The sequence below is a fragment of the Paralichthys olivaceus genome, chromosome 1 (genome assembly GCF_024713975.1).
Source record: "Paralichthys olivaceus isolate ysfri-2021 chromosome 1, ASM2471397v2, whole genome shotgun sequence".
In the NCBI taxonomy this organism is placed as follows: Eukaryota; Metazoa; Chordata; class Actinopteri; order Pleuronectiformes; family Paralichthyidae; genus Paralichthys; species Paralichthys olivaceus.
Window position 1 is genome coordinate 13,385,460 of NC_091093.1, and position 15,646 is coordinate 13,401,105.

General features: G+C 38.5%; 1 protein-coding gene across 8 annotated transcripts in view; it reads left to right on the plus strand.

The window, feature by feature from the left end:
* Window positions 1-10,864, plus strand: part of esrrga (estrogen-related receptor gamma a) — a 135,454-nt gene extending 124,590 nt beyond the window's left edge. For all 8 annotated transcript variants that reach the window (XM_069522142.1, XM_069522116.1, XM_069522147.1 and 5 more), the window contains 2 exons: window positions 18-180; window positions 5,119-10,864. In XM_069522142.1, coding sequence (XP_069378243.1) covers window positions 18-180; window positions 5,119-5,363 — 408 coding nt within the window. In that variant the 3' untranslated portion in view covers window positions 5,364-10,864. The remainder of the gene's footprint in view (window positions 1-17; window positions 181-5,118) is intronic.
* The last annotated feature ends 4,782 nt before the right edge of the window (window positions 10,865-15,646 follow it).

Consider the following 15,646-nt stretch of genomic DNA (forward strand, 5'->3'; position numbering starts at 1 on the left):
TTTCTTTTTTTCTTCAGTTGGTGTACGCTGAGGACTACATCATGGACGAGGACCAGTCAAAGCTGGCCGGACTCCTGGACCTGAACAACGCCATCCTTCAGCTGGTCAAGAAATACAAGTCTATGAAACTGGAGAAGGAGGAATTTGTCACTCTCAAGGCGATTGCTTTGGCTAACTCAGGTTTGAAATTCTGATATTATCATTTACATCTGTGTGTGTGTGTGATTGAGTTTGAGAGCACATGACTGAACAGGGCTTGTGGAGAAATAGTTAATCCCAGGAATCCCCCGGTCCCATGGGACTCATTTAAACTGAATCATTAAAGGACCGTCTTCAATACTCCACCAAAACACACACACACACACACACACACACACACACACACACACACAGACACACACACACACACACACACACACACACACACACATACACAAATATGACACACAGAGCTATATTTTATTTTACATGACATGTCTTACTTTACTTTTCTAATGTTGTTTACCATATTCATTGTCACACAATAGTCATGTATGCCTACAGTCATTTTACACATAGACAAGCACACACACACACACACAAACACACACACACACATACACACACACACACACCTCCAGCCTGCAGACCACCACCCACCCCTGAACAAAGTGACCATCCCTTTTACAATTAGCATAGTCGTCTCTTCAGATGCCTGTTAAATAAGGTGAAATCATTAGAACCCAAAGTCCGTCAATAAAGCCCCCTCTCTGATGTATCCAGCTGCATCGACAGCTGACTGACACACACACACACACACACACACACACACACACACACACACACACACACACACACACACACACACACACACACCTTCTTCCTCCCATGACCCGTCTTTTGAACTTTGTCTTGGAAGCCGGCCAGCTCTTCAGTACTCTTTAATTACAAGGGGGGAGCTGTCAATACAATGTGTTTAAATGGGAGAGCTTTGAATAAGGAGGGAGGGGCCTTTTGTTCAGATTCTGCCACTATCGACACACACGGACATACACACTTCACAGCACGTTCAGACACACACACACACACACATTCTCTCAAATCTGCCAGTTTCATCTCTCTGACACATGCAGAAACACACGCTCACTTTGCTGTGTACTTAAATGTGAACCACTGTGAAATGTTTGCTCACACACATACAGTAATACTCTGATGCACATACAGAAATATTGACATATTGTTGTCCTTTGGGCTGTGTGTGACAATCAATCTCTTGGCTCTGACCGAGTGTGTGTGTCTGTTGGCGTATGAATGCTGCTGACTGTCTGGAGCTGCTGGCTGGAACAACAGTATCGATGACAATCATGATGAAGATGATGATGAATTGTGTGTGCTTTACCTGGTCCTTGTTGCCTTTAAGCCCATCGATGGCGTAACTAGGGTCAGAGTCTGGTTTACACATTGGTTCAACTGTTTTAAAAATAAAATTAATGTTGAAAATAAATTCACTAATTGCAAGATTTCCTTTCATTTTAAGGACAACGAGTTGCTGATTAATGTTACAGAAAATGTATATCATATGGATCGTTATGATGGGAACATTATAAAAATGAATAAATTGTAGAAAGGACATGAGTTTACTGTCTGCACACAAATATTGATGATACACTAAGCAAGATAACTGCACTGCAGTAAAAGCCGACACTGAAAAGCTTTTTTGTTAAATGTTTTTCTAACATATTATTAAGTCATAAAATATGTTTTTAAATTGCCAATAGTTTTCTTACTTGTTTAGGTTTGCACTGTTTGTTTTGAAAGTCCTTCCAAAAAAAAACCTAGAGTTAATTTTACAGGGAAAAAAGACTATATATGATATAATATAAAAAGCTAATTTCTAAGGAGGAACCAGAGAAAGATTTTTGCTTGGCCACAGTTGTCTGCATTATAATTTACAAATTGTAATTCATTAGATTGAATCATCTATAAATTATAAACTATCTAATTGATATCATCGTTTGAGCTATAGATTGCGCTGATAAGTAGGTTTGCATTGGACTGCATTTTATTGGATGATTTGTCCACCTTAATTTACTTACTGTATATAAGGTGGACAGAATCTTTACTGTCAGTCTGAATGTCTTGAATATATAGATTTATATTTTTACTCTGAAAATGGAAATGACATGTTACTGAACTTGGAAGCTGGAATCCCTATTCCATTAAATCACACCCAATAAATAAACAAAAACTAATCAAGTTAAATCTCCATAGTAATGTCGCCTCCAAAGCTTCCTCACATCAACTCACATTTGAAATAGTCGTTGTTTGACTGATTGAAAGGGAAACAGCTGATACCCGAACAGGAACTTTGCATCAGTGGCCAGACTCTCTAACTGCTCTTCAAGACAACAGATTGCTAGCATTAGCATTTTGAAGGGCACTGACACTAATTAATTCACAGGATGCTAATCGTCTGCATTAATGAAGCCAAGCCTTAAGAAATGTTAGCAAACGTGCCCCACATGTAAAGACAGCTAAACTAGCCATGGGAAACTGCAGGCACGTGTGTGTGTGTGTGTGTGTGTGTGTGTGTTTGTGTTTGTGTGTGCGCTCTGTTAACGTGTGTTTTAACAGCCTCATGTGCTCGTGCTCATTAACGCCTGCTGTTTTACTTGTGGGTGTAGTGCAGGTCACGGCACAGGCAGCAGCCATGTTTACCAGCTTAAATACCAAACACACAATATTAATCAAAAACTATTTCAAACTCATTAAACTTCAGTTTAACTTATGGTAATTATCGTCTGCGAGTCAGAAAACCACTTGAATTAAGAGAAGAAGAGGATTAGTTTTCATAGTAGTGCTCTTTAATTTGTAAATTCTACCTGATCGTCCTGCTTTAACTATATTAAATATTAAAACATTATAATTAAATATTATATTGTGTTAAATAACAAGCAATACTGTACAAGGGTTAGCTATATTTGGCCTAAAAAAACAAGGGGAAAAAATTATGCATTATATTATAAAATCTGTAAATGCACACAAGTTTAATTATTATATTTGCCCCCATTATATCCTTATGAATGTTTTCCACCAAGCAAAATATCACCATATTACAAAGTATGGTCCAAAAAAACCCAGACATGTGGACAAAGCACTTTTATTCAAACCAGGAAAAAGTAGAATATTTGAAAACCGATTGAGCTGAGTTTTCTATTGATCCCTAAAGAATCCAACTAAACCGTCTGGTCCTGCATACTGATACATGCATTACACACTATAGATCCAACACGTATTTGAGCATGAAAGTGTGCTTGTGTGTATGTAAGCAGGTGTGTTCGCACATTTTATGGGGAATTTATTTTGTCTGCAAGTTATCTTCATGTTTCTCTTAATGTATGTCTGTGTGCATCCATACCTTTGTGAAGGTTGTGTTTTTGTACCCATCTGGTGTGTGAGCATGTTTGTGTAAGAACGATGGACAGATCTCAGCTCAATATAGTATTATAAGGTCCAGAGCTGATCTCACAGACAAACAACAAAGTATAAAAAAAGGGTCACGTAGAAAATGCTTGTATTGAATAATCCCCATCATCTGATGTAATGCTTACAAATACATGAGAAAGTAAAAAGGGCTTCATAATAAAAGTTGATAAATTAATTTTACTCCCCTGACATGTTAAATATTCTCCCACTGACCAATAGTCATGGATTATTTTTAGAGGTCCATGCAGTTCACATACATATGGAGTTTATACAGAGTGGATGAATTAAACCAACAGTGTTATTATAATTTGTGTGCACGTGTGAGTGTGTGTCTCTTCATATGAAACACCTTAGCATTTTTAAATCTGTATACATTAACTTCTAGCTCTTATCCCCTCGGCAGATCTGTGTGTGTGTGTGTGTTTGTGTGTGTGTGTGTGTGTGTGTGTGTGTATGTGTGTGTGTGTGTGTGTGTGTGTGTGTGTGTGTGTGTAGGGGGTGTGGATGGGGGGTTAGCCTATCAATAGTTGCCTTGTGATTATTATTTAACATGCATGTAATCATTGATCGGAGACATTGATCGGAGGTTGAGAGCTAAAGGCCAGCTCACATTAAGACTTTGCCTCCCTAAGGGGCAATATGGAGCATTATTATTGAGGGACATTCTCAGCCTTTACAGCCTCAAACACTGAAACACACCTTACATGCCACCTCAAAGAGAGATTACAGACATTTGTAGCCCGCTACTCACACACACACATACACAGAGACTCTCAAGTGCTCCCGCATCTCTCCATCATTCTACAAGGGTATTTCTTTTTTCTCCGCCCACTTGTCTCTTTGTCCGTCCATTCATCACACCCACAGATCCACACTTAAAAGACAGAGAACACAGCAGCTCCTGAATTTAAAGCCCCATTCCTGGATAGTTCCAACTACGAATTGTGGCGTTTCAAATTAAAAATGTATGCAGGCATGTTCAAAGGGTGTACTACATAGTATTTCATTTACAGTTAAACTTTAAGGCTAATTTAATTATTAAGATAAGATAAGATAAAATTGGATTGATCCACACACAATAGAATAAGTAAAAAATGTATGAGAAATGCAGAGTAAATGTCTTAGTAGGATAAGGGTGAGTCTCCTCTCCACTTGGAAGCTCAGAGCAGTGACACCTCAGACAGAGGGGGCACACACACACTGACACAGACCTATAGTGCTGTAAACATCATCCTGAGAGGAGTGAGACTCTCTGCAGTCTACATATATTCCAGTCAAACTAAGGGTCCACTGCAAGATAGTTTTTTTATTTTCTTAATTGTGTTTCCTCATTAAAAAAAGAGAAAAAACATTTTGTACAGCCCCCCACTTTGTTCACATGTGTCCTTCTTTGAATCATATACTAATATAATCATTTGATAAAGAATTCAAGATACAAAGCTATACTTACATGTGTGCAGAGATTTGGAGTTTAATAGCTGAAATGCACAAAATCAGATTTTTAAATATTACAATGGAAGGGACGAGGTTTAACCAATAAACCATCATTATTTCACAGAAGTGGGTGGGAGCATATTCTACAGTGTTGTATTTTTAGCCTGTGTGTTTTCTTGTTATTATCTATATTTACGTTTCTCGACCTTCTTTTTCAAGACTCCATGCACATTGAAGACGTGGACGCAGTGCAGAAGCTCCAGGATGTGCTCCACGAGGCCCTGCAGGACTACGAGGCTTCCCAGCACCAGGAGGACCCCCGCCGAGCAGGCAAGCTGCTCATGACCCTCCCCCTGCTTCGCCAGACCTCCACCAAGGCTGTGCAGCACTTCTACAGCATCAAGCAGGACGGCAAAGTCCCAATGCACAAACTCTTCTTGGAGCTGCTGGAAGCCAAGGTCTGAGGACAGGGAAGTAGATGGAGGACAAGCCAGACACCAGTCTGAACCACCTGAGCTTCACCTCAAAGTCTAAACAGCAACGTTGAATGACCTCTTTCTCTTTTACACACACACACACACACACACACACACACACACACACCCTCACAGAAATATGTCCCTGAAATACGTCCTTCTGATGCATCCCCCTTTGCATAAACAAGTAAACTCAACCTCTTACCTGAACCCTGAAAACTCCCCTGTTTTTTGAGAAAAGGACGCTCACTTGACCTTCAGTCGTGGGGACGATGCTGACAGACTGACATGGCCATCCCACCCCCCCCGCAGTATTACTAAGGGAAGATTTCCTTTTAAGACTATTAACAGTCACATAACAGTTTCCACGGTGACTCAGAACACTGACGACAGCAAAGCGGTCACTTATGCATTTAATATCGATGAAGACGTTATTAATGACAGAAGCTAAAACGAGGATACGTTTAAAAGAACCTAAAAACTCTTCATTTCAGTTCTGAGAGACTCTTAAGACTGCACTCGTGTCTCCTTCCCCCGCCCTGTTTCCCCCTACAGAGTTTTTTTTAAGTGTTCAAGAAGAAAACAAGCGGGGAAAAAATGAACACTTAAGAAGTATTAATGATATTTGTCGTCAAATTACTTGTACAATGAAATTTTGATGGATGGACAGAAAGAAGAGGAGATTTGCCCTGCCAAAGAATGGAGCTCATCCATTCAGAGGATGCCAGCAAACTGTACTGTCACAACCCAACACACTGCTTCTGGTTCGATCTGCCGGTGGCTTTCAGTCCTGTGCTGTGAGAGCGCTGCTGGTTTTCTGTTCCACCACTTATGTCACATTGTTGTGGTTGAAATTTAAAAAACCAGCAGGGCTCTGACTTTCAACGACCAGGATTGTAAACACTTTCTGCTTCTCCCAAAAAATTCAGCTCCTGGTTTCCCATGACTCCCCCTACTTCAACTACAACTTTTGCTGTTTTTATTTGTTGAGGACCAGCGACCCTGGCTTCCCAGACCTGTCAGCATTAGCACAATATTGGTGTTTGTGCACTTGATGTGGCTAAAAATTGTTTCAAATAATCTAAACGATCAATAATCTGTTCAAAAGTAAAAATACGACTAAACAAGACTTGATCTTTACCGTCAAAGAATGGCTTCCTGCTTGGCTAACAGGTAGATACAGGCTCAGTTCTCATTCTCTATGATTCTATATATTCTGTGAAACATTCCTCCGGTGTCGGACGTCTGTTTGGAATGATTTCAGCTGCTCGGTGGCCCACGTTCACAGCTCTCCACGTACAAGTTAGTAGAGATTTCAGTCTGTTAATAAGAATTGTGCCATTAAGGACAGTCCAGAGCATGCTCATTACCCAAACGCCAAACTCGATGGTACTTTCTCTCCTTGCTCCTTTGCGTTCACAACTTCCAGCTCATCTCTTGTGTCAGTTGAGAGATATTTTTCTGATTCATTCAGCGAGTGATCCCGGAGCTTCGGTCACACAACGCAACACAAACCAGAGGGAACGGTGTGCTGACAAAACTGACTGAAAAACAACTATTGTTGCTTTCAAATTCCTTAATTTCTTCTTATTCTTCATTTCTATCTTGAAAATAATCTTAGCGATGATACCAGTATTAGGGTTGTAAATAACTGTCATCCTGTATATGACATATACCACGGCTTTGCTTTTTGTTATTGATATTGTCCTCTTAAAACTGAATCAATCAATATGTCTTTCCTTTTTTCAGCTTGACCACTTTCAGCCATTATCATATATATAAATATATATATAAATATAACAAGTAATGTATTAACAAATCAGCGTTTATCTTAGAAACTCTGAACAATAGTGGTTTTTAAAGGAGAGGTTTGTGCATATGGACTAAGTCTGCAATATTAACATAATGTGCCAGTCTTACATTTGGGAAAGAAGATGGGGATTTGAGGAGAGCCGGTAGCTTCTCCTCCTCTCTGTGTAACTCGCCATAAGCTATTAGGGAACAGTCAGTTTTTCTTTTGTTAGTCACAGTGAGGAAGTAAAATGGACCAGGAATGTCAGGATGAGAAGTTAACCCTGCACATGCTGTGTGTGTAATGGTCACTGAGGGTTGAAGACGTCATATAAGCAGCAAGAAACTAAAGTATACAGTTTGCCCTAATCACATGATCCGAATGTTTGCTTTTTGTGAGCAGGCAGGTTTGACTGTCTCATTTGATCTGATTAGAAAGAAACAGATATTTAAAGTCAATAGTTCAGTAATACACAGTTTTTGTCCACTTTATGTTCAGGGTGAAAATTTTCTTCAGCCATGTGACTGAGTGTAGGGACCATGACAAGTACCAGGTTACATCTGGACCTTTTGGAATCGGTGCTAACAAACATCATCCAAAACACCTGAAAGTGACAATTTCACGTTAGCTCACTAGTTTCTGTTGTTTGACAATTTTATATTTAATTTACCAAACAAATAAAGTGCTAGAATTTGAACATTATTACATTTTTGGTACCAAATTACTGAGAATCATTGACTAAATTGAAAAGGGGAATTCATTACAATTTAAATAAGCTTTATTAAATTAGCCTCTGTCTAAAGGGAACAAATGAAACCTTGAATATTATTTTCGCAATATGACAGCGATCATTTCAGATGAACTCTTTGCTTTGATTGGCTCAAAATGTAGAGAACACTATGATAACAAATGACATCAGAACTGTTGCTTTTTAAATTCAATTGTCTGGAAACAGGAAACCGAAACAAAAGCTGGAAACTGTCTTACAGAGACATTGATTTCATTGTGATAACAAGTCACTTTTTTATGTTATTATTTATGTGATTTTTAAAGCCGAATAAGAATGCATAAATGTGTAATCTAATATAAAATGGCAACTTGTCACAGCTGAGGATGGCTGCAGTTTAAGTGTAGTTGATCTCTAACATCACATGCTCTGTATCAAACATCAGTATTACTAGTAAGGGGTATTTTCTCAGCCTTCTTAAACATTGTATATTGTAAATTATACAGAATATAATTCTAACATAAGACATTTTATTGGAAACAAAATCGAGAAAAAAAAACAAAAAATGTAGTTCAGCCTCGATGTGCGTTTCATGTTTGCTGTTTTTTCTATCAAGGAAAAAAGTGTTTTTAATCTTCCTTTTTTTTTTTTAAGTTTTTTGTTTTTTTTGTTTTAAAGTCCTGTTTCTGTTCGATCCCTTCCTCCTCTGTTGGGTCCTCTACGACGATGCTGTGTGCTTTTTCTTGTGATTCCCGTTCTTGTGCCGTGTGCTCCTTCTTTAGACAACACAGAGTAGATTAGAGGCAACGTTGTCCATCAGCCGGATCAGTCCGCTGCTGGGGGTCTGGGTACCGGATTCTCGCACCATGAACCGAACCAAATATAAGGCTCTTCTTCGAGAAATTTAACTAGACCACCGGAATCAAATAAAAGTATTCATCTTCACCAAACTATACATGAATAATTCAATATTTAGTATCTAAATGAAGGAACACCTTACGAGTATTTAAAAAGGGATCATTTGCGTAACTTTCCTGTAGAGCAAACAATATACTGTATATCTTTAGGTTTAAATAAAGATGAAGTGAAAAGGCCATTTGAGTAATACAGAACTGTAGGTGACTCTTTTTTGATAAACTTGCTGTACATAACTGCCTTCCATACAGCTCTGCTCCATCATTACCATCACTGTTTCAACAGGCAAAAGGAGAAAATATTAAGATGAAAAGTTATTTCTCAAAATATTTGACTTATTTCCTGTTTTTCAGCTTTTTTCCAGGAAAACATTTTCCTTTACAAGGTGAATGTAGCAGATGAAGGACAGAGCTCGCATTGGCGTGGGTTGAAATGTCAGAGAAAAAACTCGACATGTTTAATTTGCACTTCCTGTCCCTCGTTAGATTGGTGGACCCATAATTAAACCGCAAAACTCAGATGCGAACTTATTCTACTCATTATGAATCTAGACAAATTCATAGATTCACTCCACTGCAAACAGCATAAATTCAAAGATTCTGAGTTACTCAAAGGTCTTAAACAATAATGTATTTTAGAGTGGAAACAAGCAAAAGGAAATTTCACATGCATTTTTAAATTTGACTCTTCAAAACTAATTGTCAGAAAGATGGTATTTCTTACAACTACATGAATCTTCATATAATTTATGGAAGAAAGGGGTTCTTTTCTTACCAGTCTTTTCTTCTGTTATTTATTTATTGTATTACAGTTTCAAACTGTGCACTTCTGAACAATTCAACACGATGAAAGATGTGGCACGCCCCCCTGACGTGATTAAGGCTGAACTTCAATTTCTGATATAAGGAAATACTGATCTGTAGAATTTTTTTTTAATCAATCAAAAGACTTTGCTAATAAGGTATTTCACAATTTCTGCCATATTTGAAATATTTGCAGGAATTATTACAGGTGGAAAATCTACCAGCTAAAACCAGGAGGGAGAGAGTGCGTTTCTTTCAGAAGTGTTGATATAACTTGCTGCTCATAGCCAAGATATTATTTAGATTTATTTTATTTTATTTTATTGTTCTAAGCAATATTTCGATGACTGTACAATGACGAGGCAAGAGTTGCACTTGTTTGTGTTGGGTTATAGATCCAAATGCTTTTGTATCTATCAGAGTTATTCTGCTGTTAGTGTTAAATCCATATAAATAACATCAAACCAAACTGGTATTTTCTATCAGGAGCAGTGGAAGAAGGACTGTCTGGGTTTTTGCAGAGTCACCGATAGAAAGAGTTTGACCTGGTTGCTCTTTGGGCGCCATGTTATCGCTCACACCTGAACTTAGATTCATTAGCTGCAAATGCTCTATGTAACAATAGTTTAGCTGGAACAGGAGGAGTTATTTAGCCATAGCGACAAAGCAGGATTGTCCATCTTCCATGGCTGCCCCCTGAAAACTGCTTAGGCCAAACTGTGTCTATCTACAGCTCTACAGTGTTAAGTCATTAAGTTGTATTTAATCCCCAAATGTAACTGCCACTTGTGCTGCGGCTAACCCTCCAGTCTGAATTTTGAAAATATGCAGAAAATATTTAAGGGAGAGAGAAAGTTGACACAATTGGATGAAAAGGATATTTGAAGATTGAAAAAAAAGACCTTTGCATAGAGGAAAACAGTTGTGGATGGAAGAAGAAGACCCTGTAGTGTTATTAAAAATGTCCGTAGATTTTAGATGTGCTTCACATCAGTAAATTAAAAAAAACTAAAAAACAATTACCTGTATATTTTTGTGATGTGTATCATACAAGTGTGCTCCAACAATAATGTCCATTTGTGTAAATGTATTTATTTCACATTGTATATATTGTTCAATGCAAAAAGAGAGACCTATGATTCTGTAACTTAAACTACTATGAGTTAAAACATTACGTGTTACTCCAGACTATGCCTTTCAGGATTATTACAGTAGAGCAATATCAATTAAAACCAGGCTTCCAGTTTTGAAATCTGTCTTTTGTCTGTTATTCCTCACACAAGTTGTTGTTTCTGATATGGATGCATTTCTTTTAGGGTCTGACCAACACATAATATATCCCTGTACGGTGAATGGTTTGAGGTGTGAAGGATTTAGTGGCCTCTAGTGGTAAGGTTGCAGATTGCAAGCAACTAAATACCCCTTGTCTCACCCTCCCTTAACAAGAGTATGGATGAAGTAACATAAAAAACATGAAAACATAGAAGATCCTCTGTGGAGTTGGGCTTTAGTTTGTCCATTCTGGGCTCCTGTAGAAACATGGCAGACTCTGTGGAGGAGGATCCACTCCCACTCTAATGAAGGACTCATTCAAGGTAATTCAAACACAGAGATTATTAGTTTCAGGTGATTAAACACAAATTAAAACATCTTATAGTTGTATAGTTTGAATGAATTCATGAATTTAAACATTTATGATGATACCTTATCATTTTATCTCACCACATTATTAGGCTGAAAATGCTCGTGGCTGAATATTTTGGTTTATGATGACAGTCCCATTAGCCTCAACGTTAGTATTATAACATTCTAAACTAAGATTCTAAACTTGGTAAGAGAGCATTTGCTTTCTCTACCTCTTTTCTTCTGAATCACAGACCGATTTCACCCATTTGTTTCAGGTACCATCACCTCATGATAAGTAAAATTAAAGACAACATGAAGGTTGGATGGAAGAAGGGAGAGGGAGAGAGAAGAAGGATGGAAGGAGGGAAGAGGAAGTGATAACAGCTTGCTTCAGTGGGTGGCTAACTACTGTCCATTCTGAATGGCCCATTCCCCTGTTCTTGCCAAGGGCACTGAACACACACACACACACACACACACACACACACACACACACTATAGAACATTAAAACAAAGAGATCCTAAAAACAACCACACATGAGTAGAAAACAGTTTTCCCGTGCATCCGTCTCTGTCGTCACACAGTACTCACAATACTCTTTATAGTTTGCTTTTAATTTCATATTCTTCTATTTTCTGCAAGGCCTTTAAAATCCCCCCCTTTCGTTCACTCTCATTCCCTCTCTCTGTCGCCCTAACGTCGTACTTTTCTCTCTCTCTCTCTCTCTCTGTCTCTCTCCCCCCCCCCCCCTCTTTCCTCCCAATAGCCAGCAGCAGTAAATGGGATGCAGAGGCCAGACATTTAATGTAGCAGAGAGCTGTGGAGCGTTTTAAGAAGCCTTTTTCTAACGGGGGAGCCCTGACCCACAGGCAAATATTTTTCAACCAGATGACATAAAAAGATATTAGCAGAAAGAGAGCGTGATTTTTTTATTCCATTCTTTCCTTCTCTTCCTCAATCTCCCTCTCTCTCTCTCTCTCCCTCTCTCTTTTCTATTTGGGTTGTTGCTTGGTCACCCAGCCCCCTGCACATACGTTTTATTTTACTTGCTAGCCTTTTGGAGTTCATTTATTTTATTTTATCTTTGATTCATTATTATGATACGATAAAAGCTACTTGAGCATTTCAGCTGCTGAGGGGCTCTTATCGTTAACCTTGTGGAACGCATGTAAGAGTGGGCTCCACATGCCGCATCGCTAATGGCCAACTTAACTCCTCTCTTCTCCTCCTCCACCTTCTGGCTTAATCTACATCTCTCCTTCCATCTCTCTGAATATCTTTCATCCATTTACCCCGCTCCTCTGCTATCTCTTCTTTTCTATCATAATCTCCTCCTGCTGTATTTATCGATTTTTACTCATATCTCAGGTTCTCAATTCAGAATTCAAATCCCTTGTATTTCTTTTGTGTACCATAAAATGAAATTCAGCACAGCTCTATTTTACTCAGCTCAGCAGTCCAGACTAATGAATGACACAGCTTTTAGTGACAGTTTAACTTAGGCACTAAAAAAGGATATAACCCCAATATGTCACCGCTGATTACGTTGATGAGGTGGGTTTTTCAGTGGTTCAAAACTCAGCAGTGTGATAAAGCAATTGAAGTCACTACACACAATTCATCCGTAGCAGACGTTATTTTTGGGGTCCCACAGGGTTCATTTTTCGGCCCCATTTCATTCTCCATTTACATGCACAAAGATTCACTGTTATACCACTGCCACACAGTTATAGCTGCCCATAACAAATAATGACACCATTAGTCTAGACAGTCATAGAAGCTGCCTCACAGATCTGAAGTGTTTCACAACTACATTCAAAAGACAGAATCTTTGTCTGAACAGACCATTACATTCATTTACTGTTAACGAGATAAACTAGTTGATGGATATCTGAGCTTTAACATAAACAGCAGTTATGGAAACGTTAACTGATTAAGGTATGAAGACAACATCTCAGCTGTAGACCTTTGCACATACATGTAAGCACCTTTATTATTTGGCACAGTGAATGAGTAGCAAAGGCAGATGCAAAAATAGAGAAGTTGAGCATTCATTTGAAAGAACTTCTCAGAACATGCACCGAACCTGCTGAGTATAAAGAGTGTCCGCAGCTGTATTACATGTTTCTGTCCACCCTTTCATCCATATATTGCAAAAAAGAGATGTCGAATTTCACTGAAAACAAACTTAGTACATATTCCATTATTCCATTATTAATATATGCAACATACACATAAACATTGATTTTGTTTTACATTTTATTGATTTTATTAGTTCAAACAAACTTGTCCCAGGTAAAATGAAGAAGAGAATGCAGGTCATTTCTTATGCTGGTGCAAGATCTTGCAGATTAATCCAGCTTCCAAAACTTTAATAAAATGTGAATAACACAGTTACATAAGTCGACATTATCCTTCAGACCTCATACAGGAGTCTGATCTCATATCAAAACACTTCTTATTTGGTTTGAGAGAAAGTCTGAATGTTATTTCTTCCTCTGCTGCCGTGTCAGTCTCTAAGGGTCACCATATCTGTTTTATGTGCTGTGACCTGTAAAGTGCTAATGTGTGGCAGCTTCACACTGATGGTGTTTCAGAGGCCTGTTTTGGGGCTATAACCCCTGTGTGTGTGTGTGTGTTTGTGTGTGTGGGCATTTATGTACATTTATGTACATTTATATGCATGCGTAGGTGGGTAGGACGTTGTGGGTTCTTTTGGCATGTGTGATTTATATTTTGAGAATTTTGTGGGGTCCGTATGTGGTCATATGTAATCACTATTTATATGTGTCAAAATTTCTATGTGCCTTTTTGTGTGTGTGTGTGTGTGTGTGTGTGTGTGTGTGTGTGTGTGTGTGTTGTTTTATCCTGGTATTCCCTTGTATCAGTGGTAGGGTTCCCTTGGGTTTCACAGGCCAAGTGACATGGACTCATGGTGGTAATGGCCTTTCACAGCATCTAGCTCCCCTGACACACACACACACACACACACACACACACACACAAAACAGATAAGGAGTGTAAACCAGTGCACAGTGACAAACTGACTTCTGCACAAATATGGGCACAGATGGAGAAAGACACAAAAGAAAACTGAACACATATGAAGACATACACGGTTGATAGTTTCATATATTGTGGTCAGGAACAGAATTAAATATAAAGTAAAAAAACATATATATATATATATATTATTTTGTATTGGCGGCTCTGTGTCATCGGTTAGTGCAGGTCAGTGGTTTGATTTTTGGCTCTGGGAATCCAGCTCCACATGTTGAAGTGTCCATGAGCAAGGCGATGCCCCTAACAGCTGTACCATCGGTGTGTAAATAAGATGTGTGCATGAATGTGTGTGTGAATGGGAATCTGTTTTGCGCGAATGTTAAGACAATGTTTCTGTGTGTATACATGCAGTTTGTTTTTCTGCTTTTTTGGTGTTGTTTCAAATTCAGAATTTTCTAATAACACATGGCTTCCTTAGCATGTATGCTAACTCAGTGTCCATTGTGCTTGTAATATATGGTCCCTAATTTGTATTTAACATTTCTGCCTTGTTCCTCTGTCACTCTTTGTCTTTTTCTTATCCATCATCATTTTCTCAGTACTTCTTTGTTTTCTCCTCATGCGTCTTTTGTTTCTTTTTCACTATTACTATAAATCACCTTTGTTCACTTGCCTCCCTTCTTTCTCTCTCCTTCCCATTTAGCCAACATCCCTTCCTCTTATGTCATCCTATTCTCCATCCTTCTTCCTCCCTCTTTTCCCATTCTGTCCCCACATCCCTCTATCTCACAGAGTGTAAAGTGGCTTAGGTGACTGTGTGCATCAGAGCTGCATGTGGAGGCTATAAGAGGGTCAGCTGTCTATTTGCACTTTTAACGTCTTACCTCTACGATGGGCCATTTATTCTCACTCGCTCCTCTCATTGCCGCTCACTCTCCACCCTCCCCATCCTCTCTCTGTTTCTATTGCTCTCTATCTCTTTCTTAGGACAGTAAATGTTTTAACTCTCCATTCTATGGGCCATTCATTAAGTTAGTGTACTTTAATAAATAGTCTGACGTGTCAGTGCCTAGTGAATTAGTGGCACTTTAAATCCCCCACTTGTCACCAATAGATAGCCTGAAGGTTTGATATGCAGCAGACACTTTTTCTCAGAAAGCCAATTAGGCTTGATTAATAACATGTCAGTATTTACATTTTTCTTTATATTAACAGTTTACATTACATTTACAAATATCTTTTCTCTGAAAATTATAAATACACATAATTTATTCAGACTTTATGTCTTTTATAGTCTAAAGCAACAAGTCATAGAAATGTAGTGATAAAAAGATCCAGGAACCTAAAGAAGTGTTTTTGTCTAACACACTGAGACTGAAGACATTAATCACAACAGTCTTCACT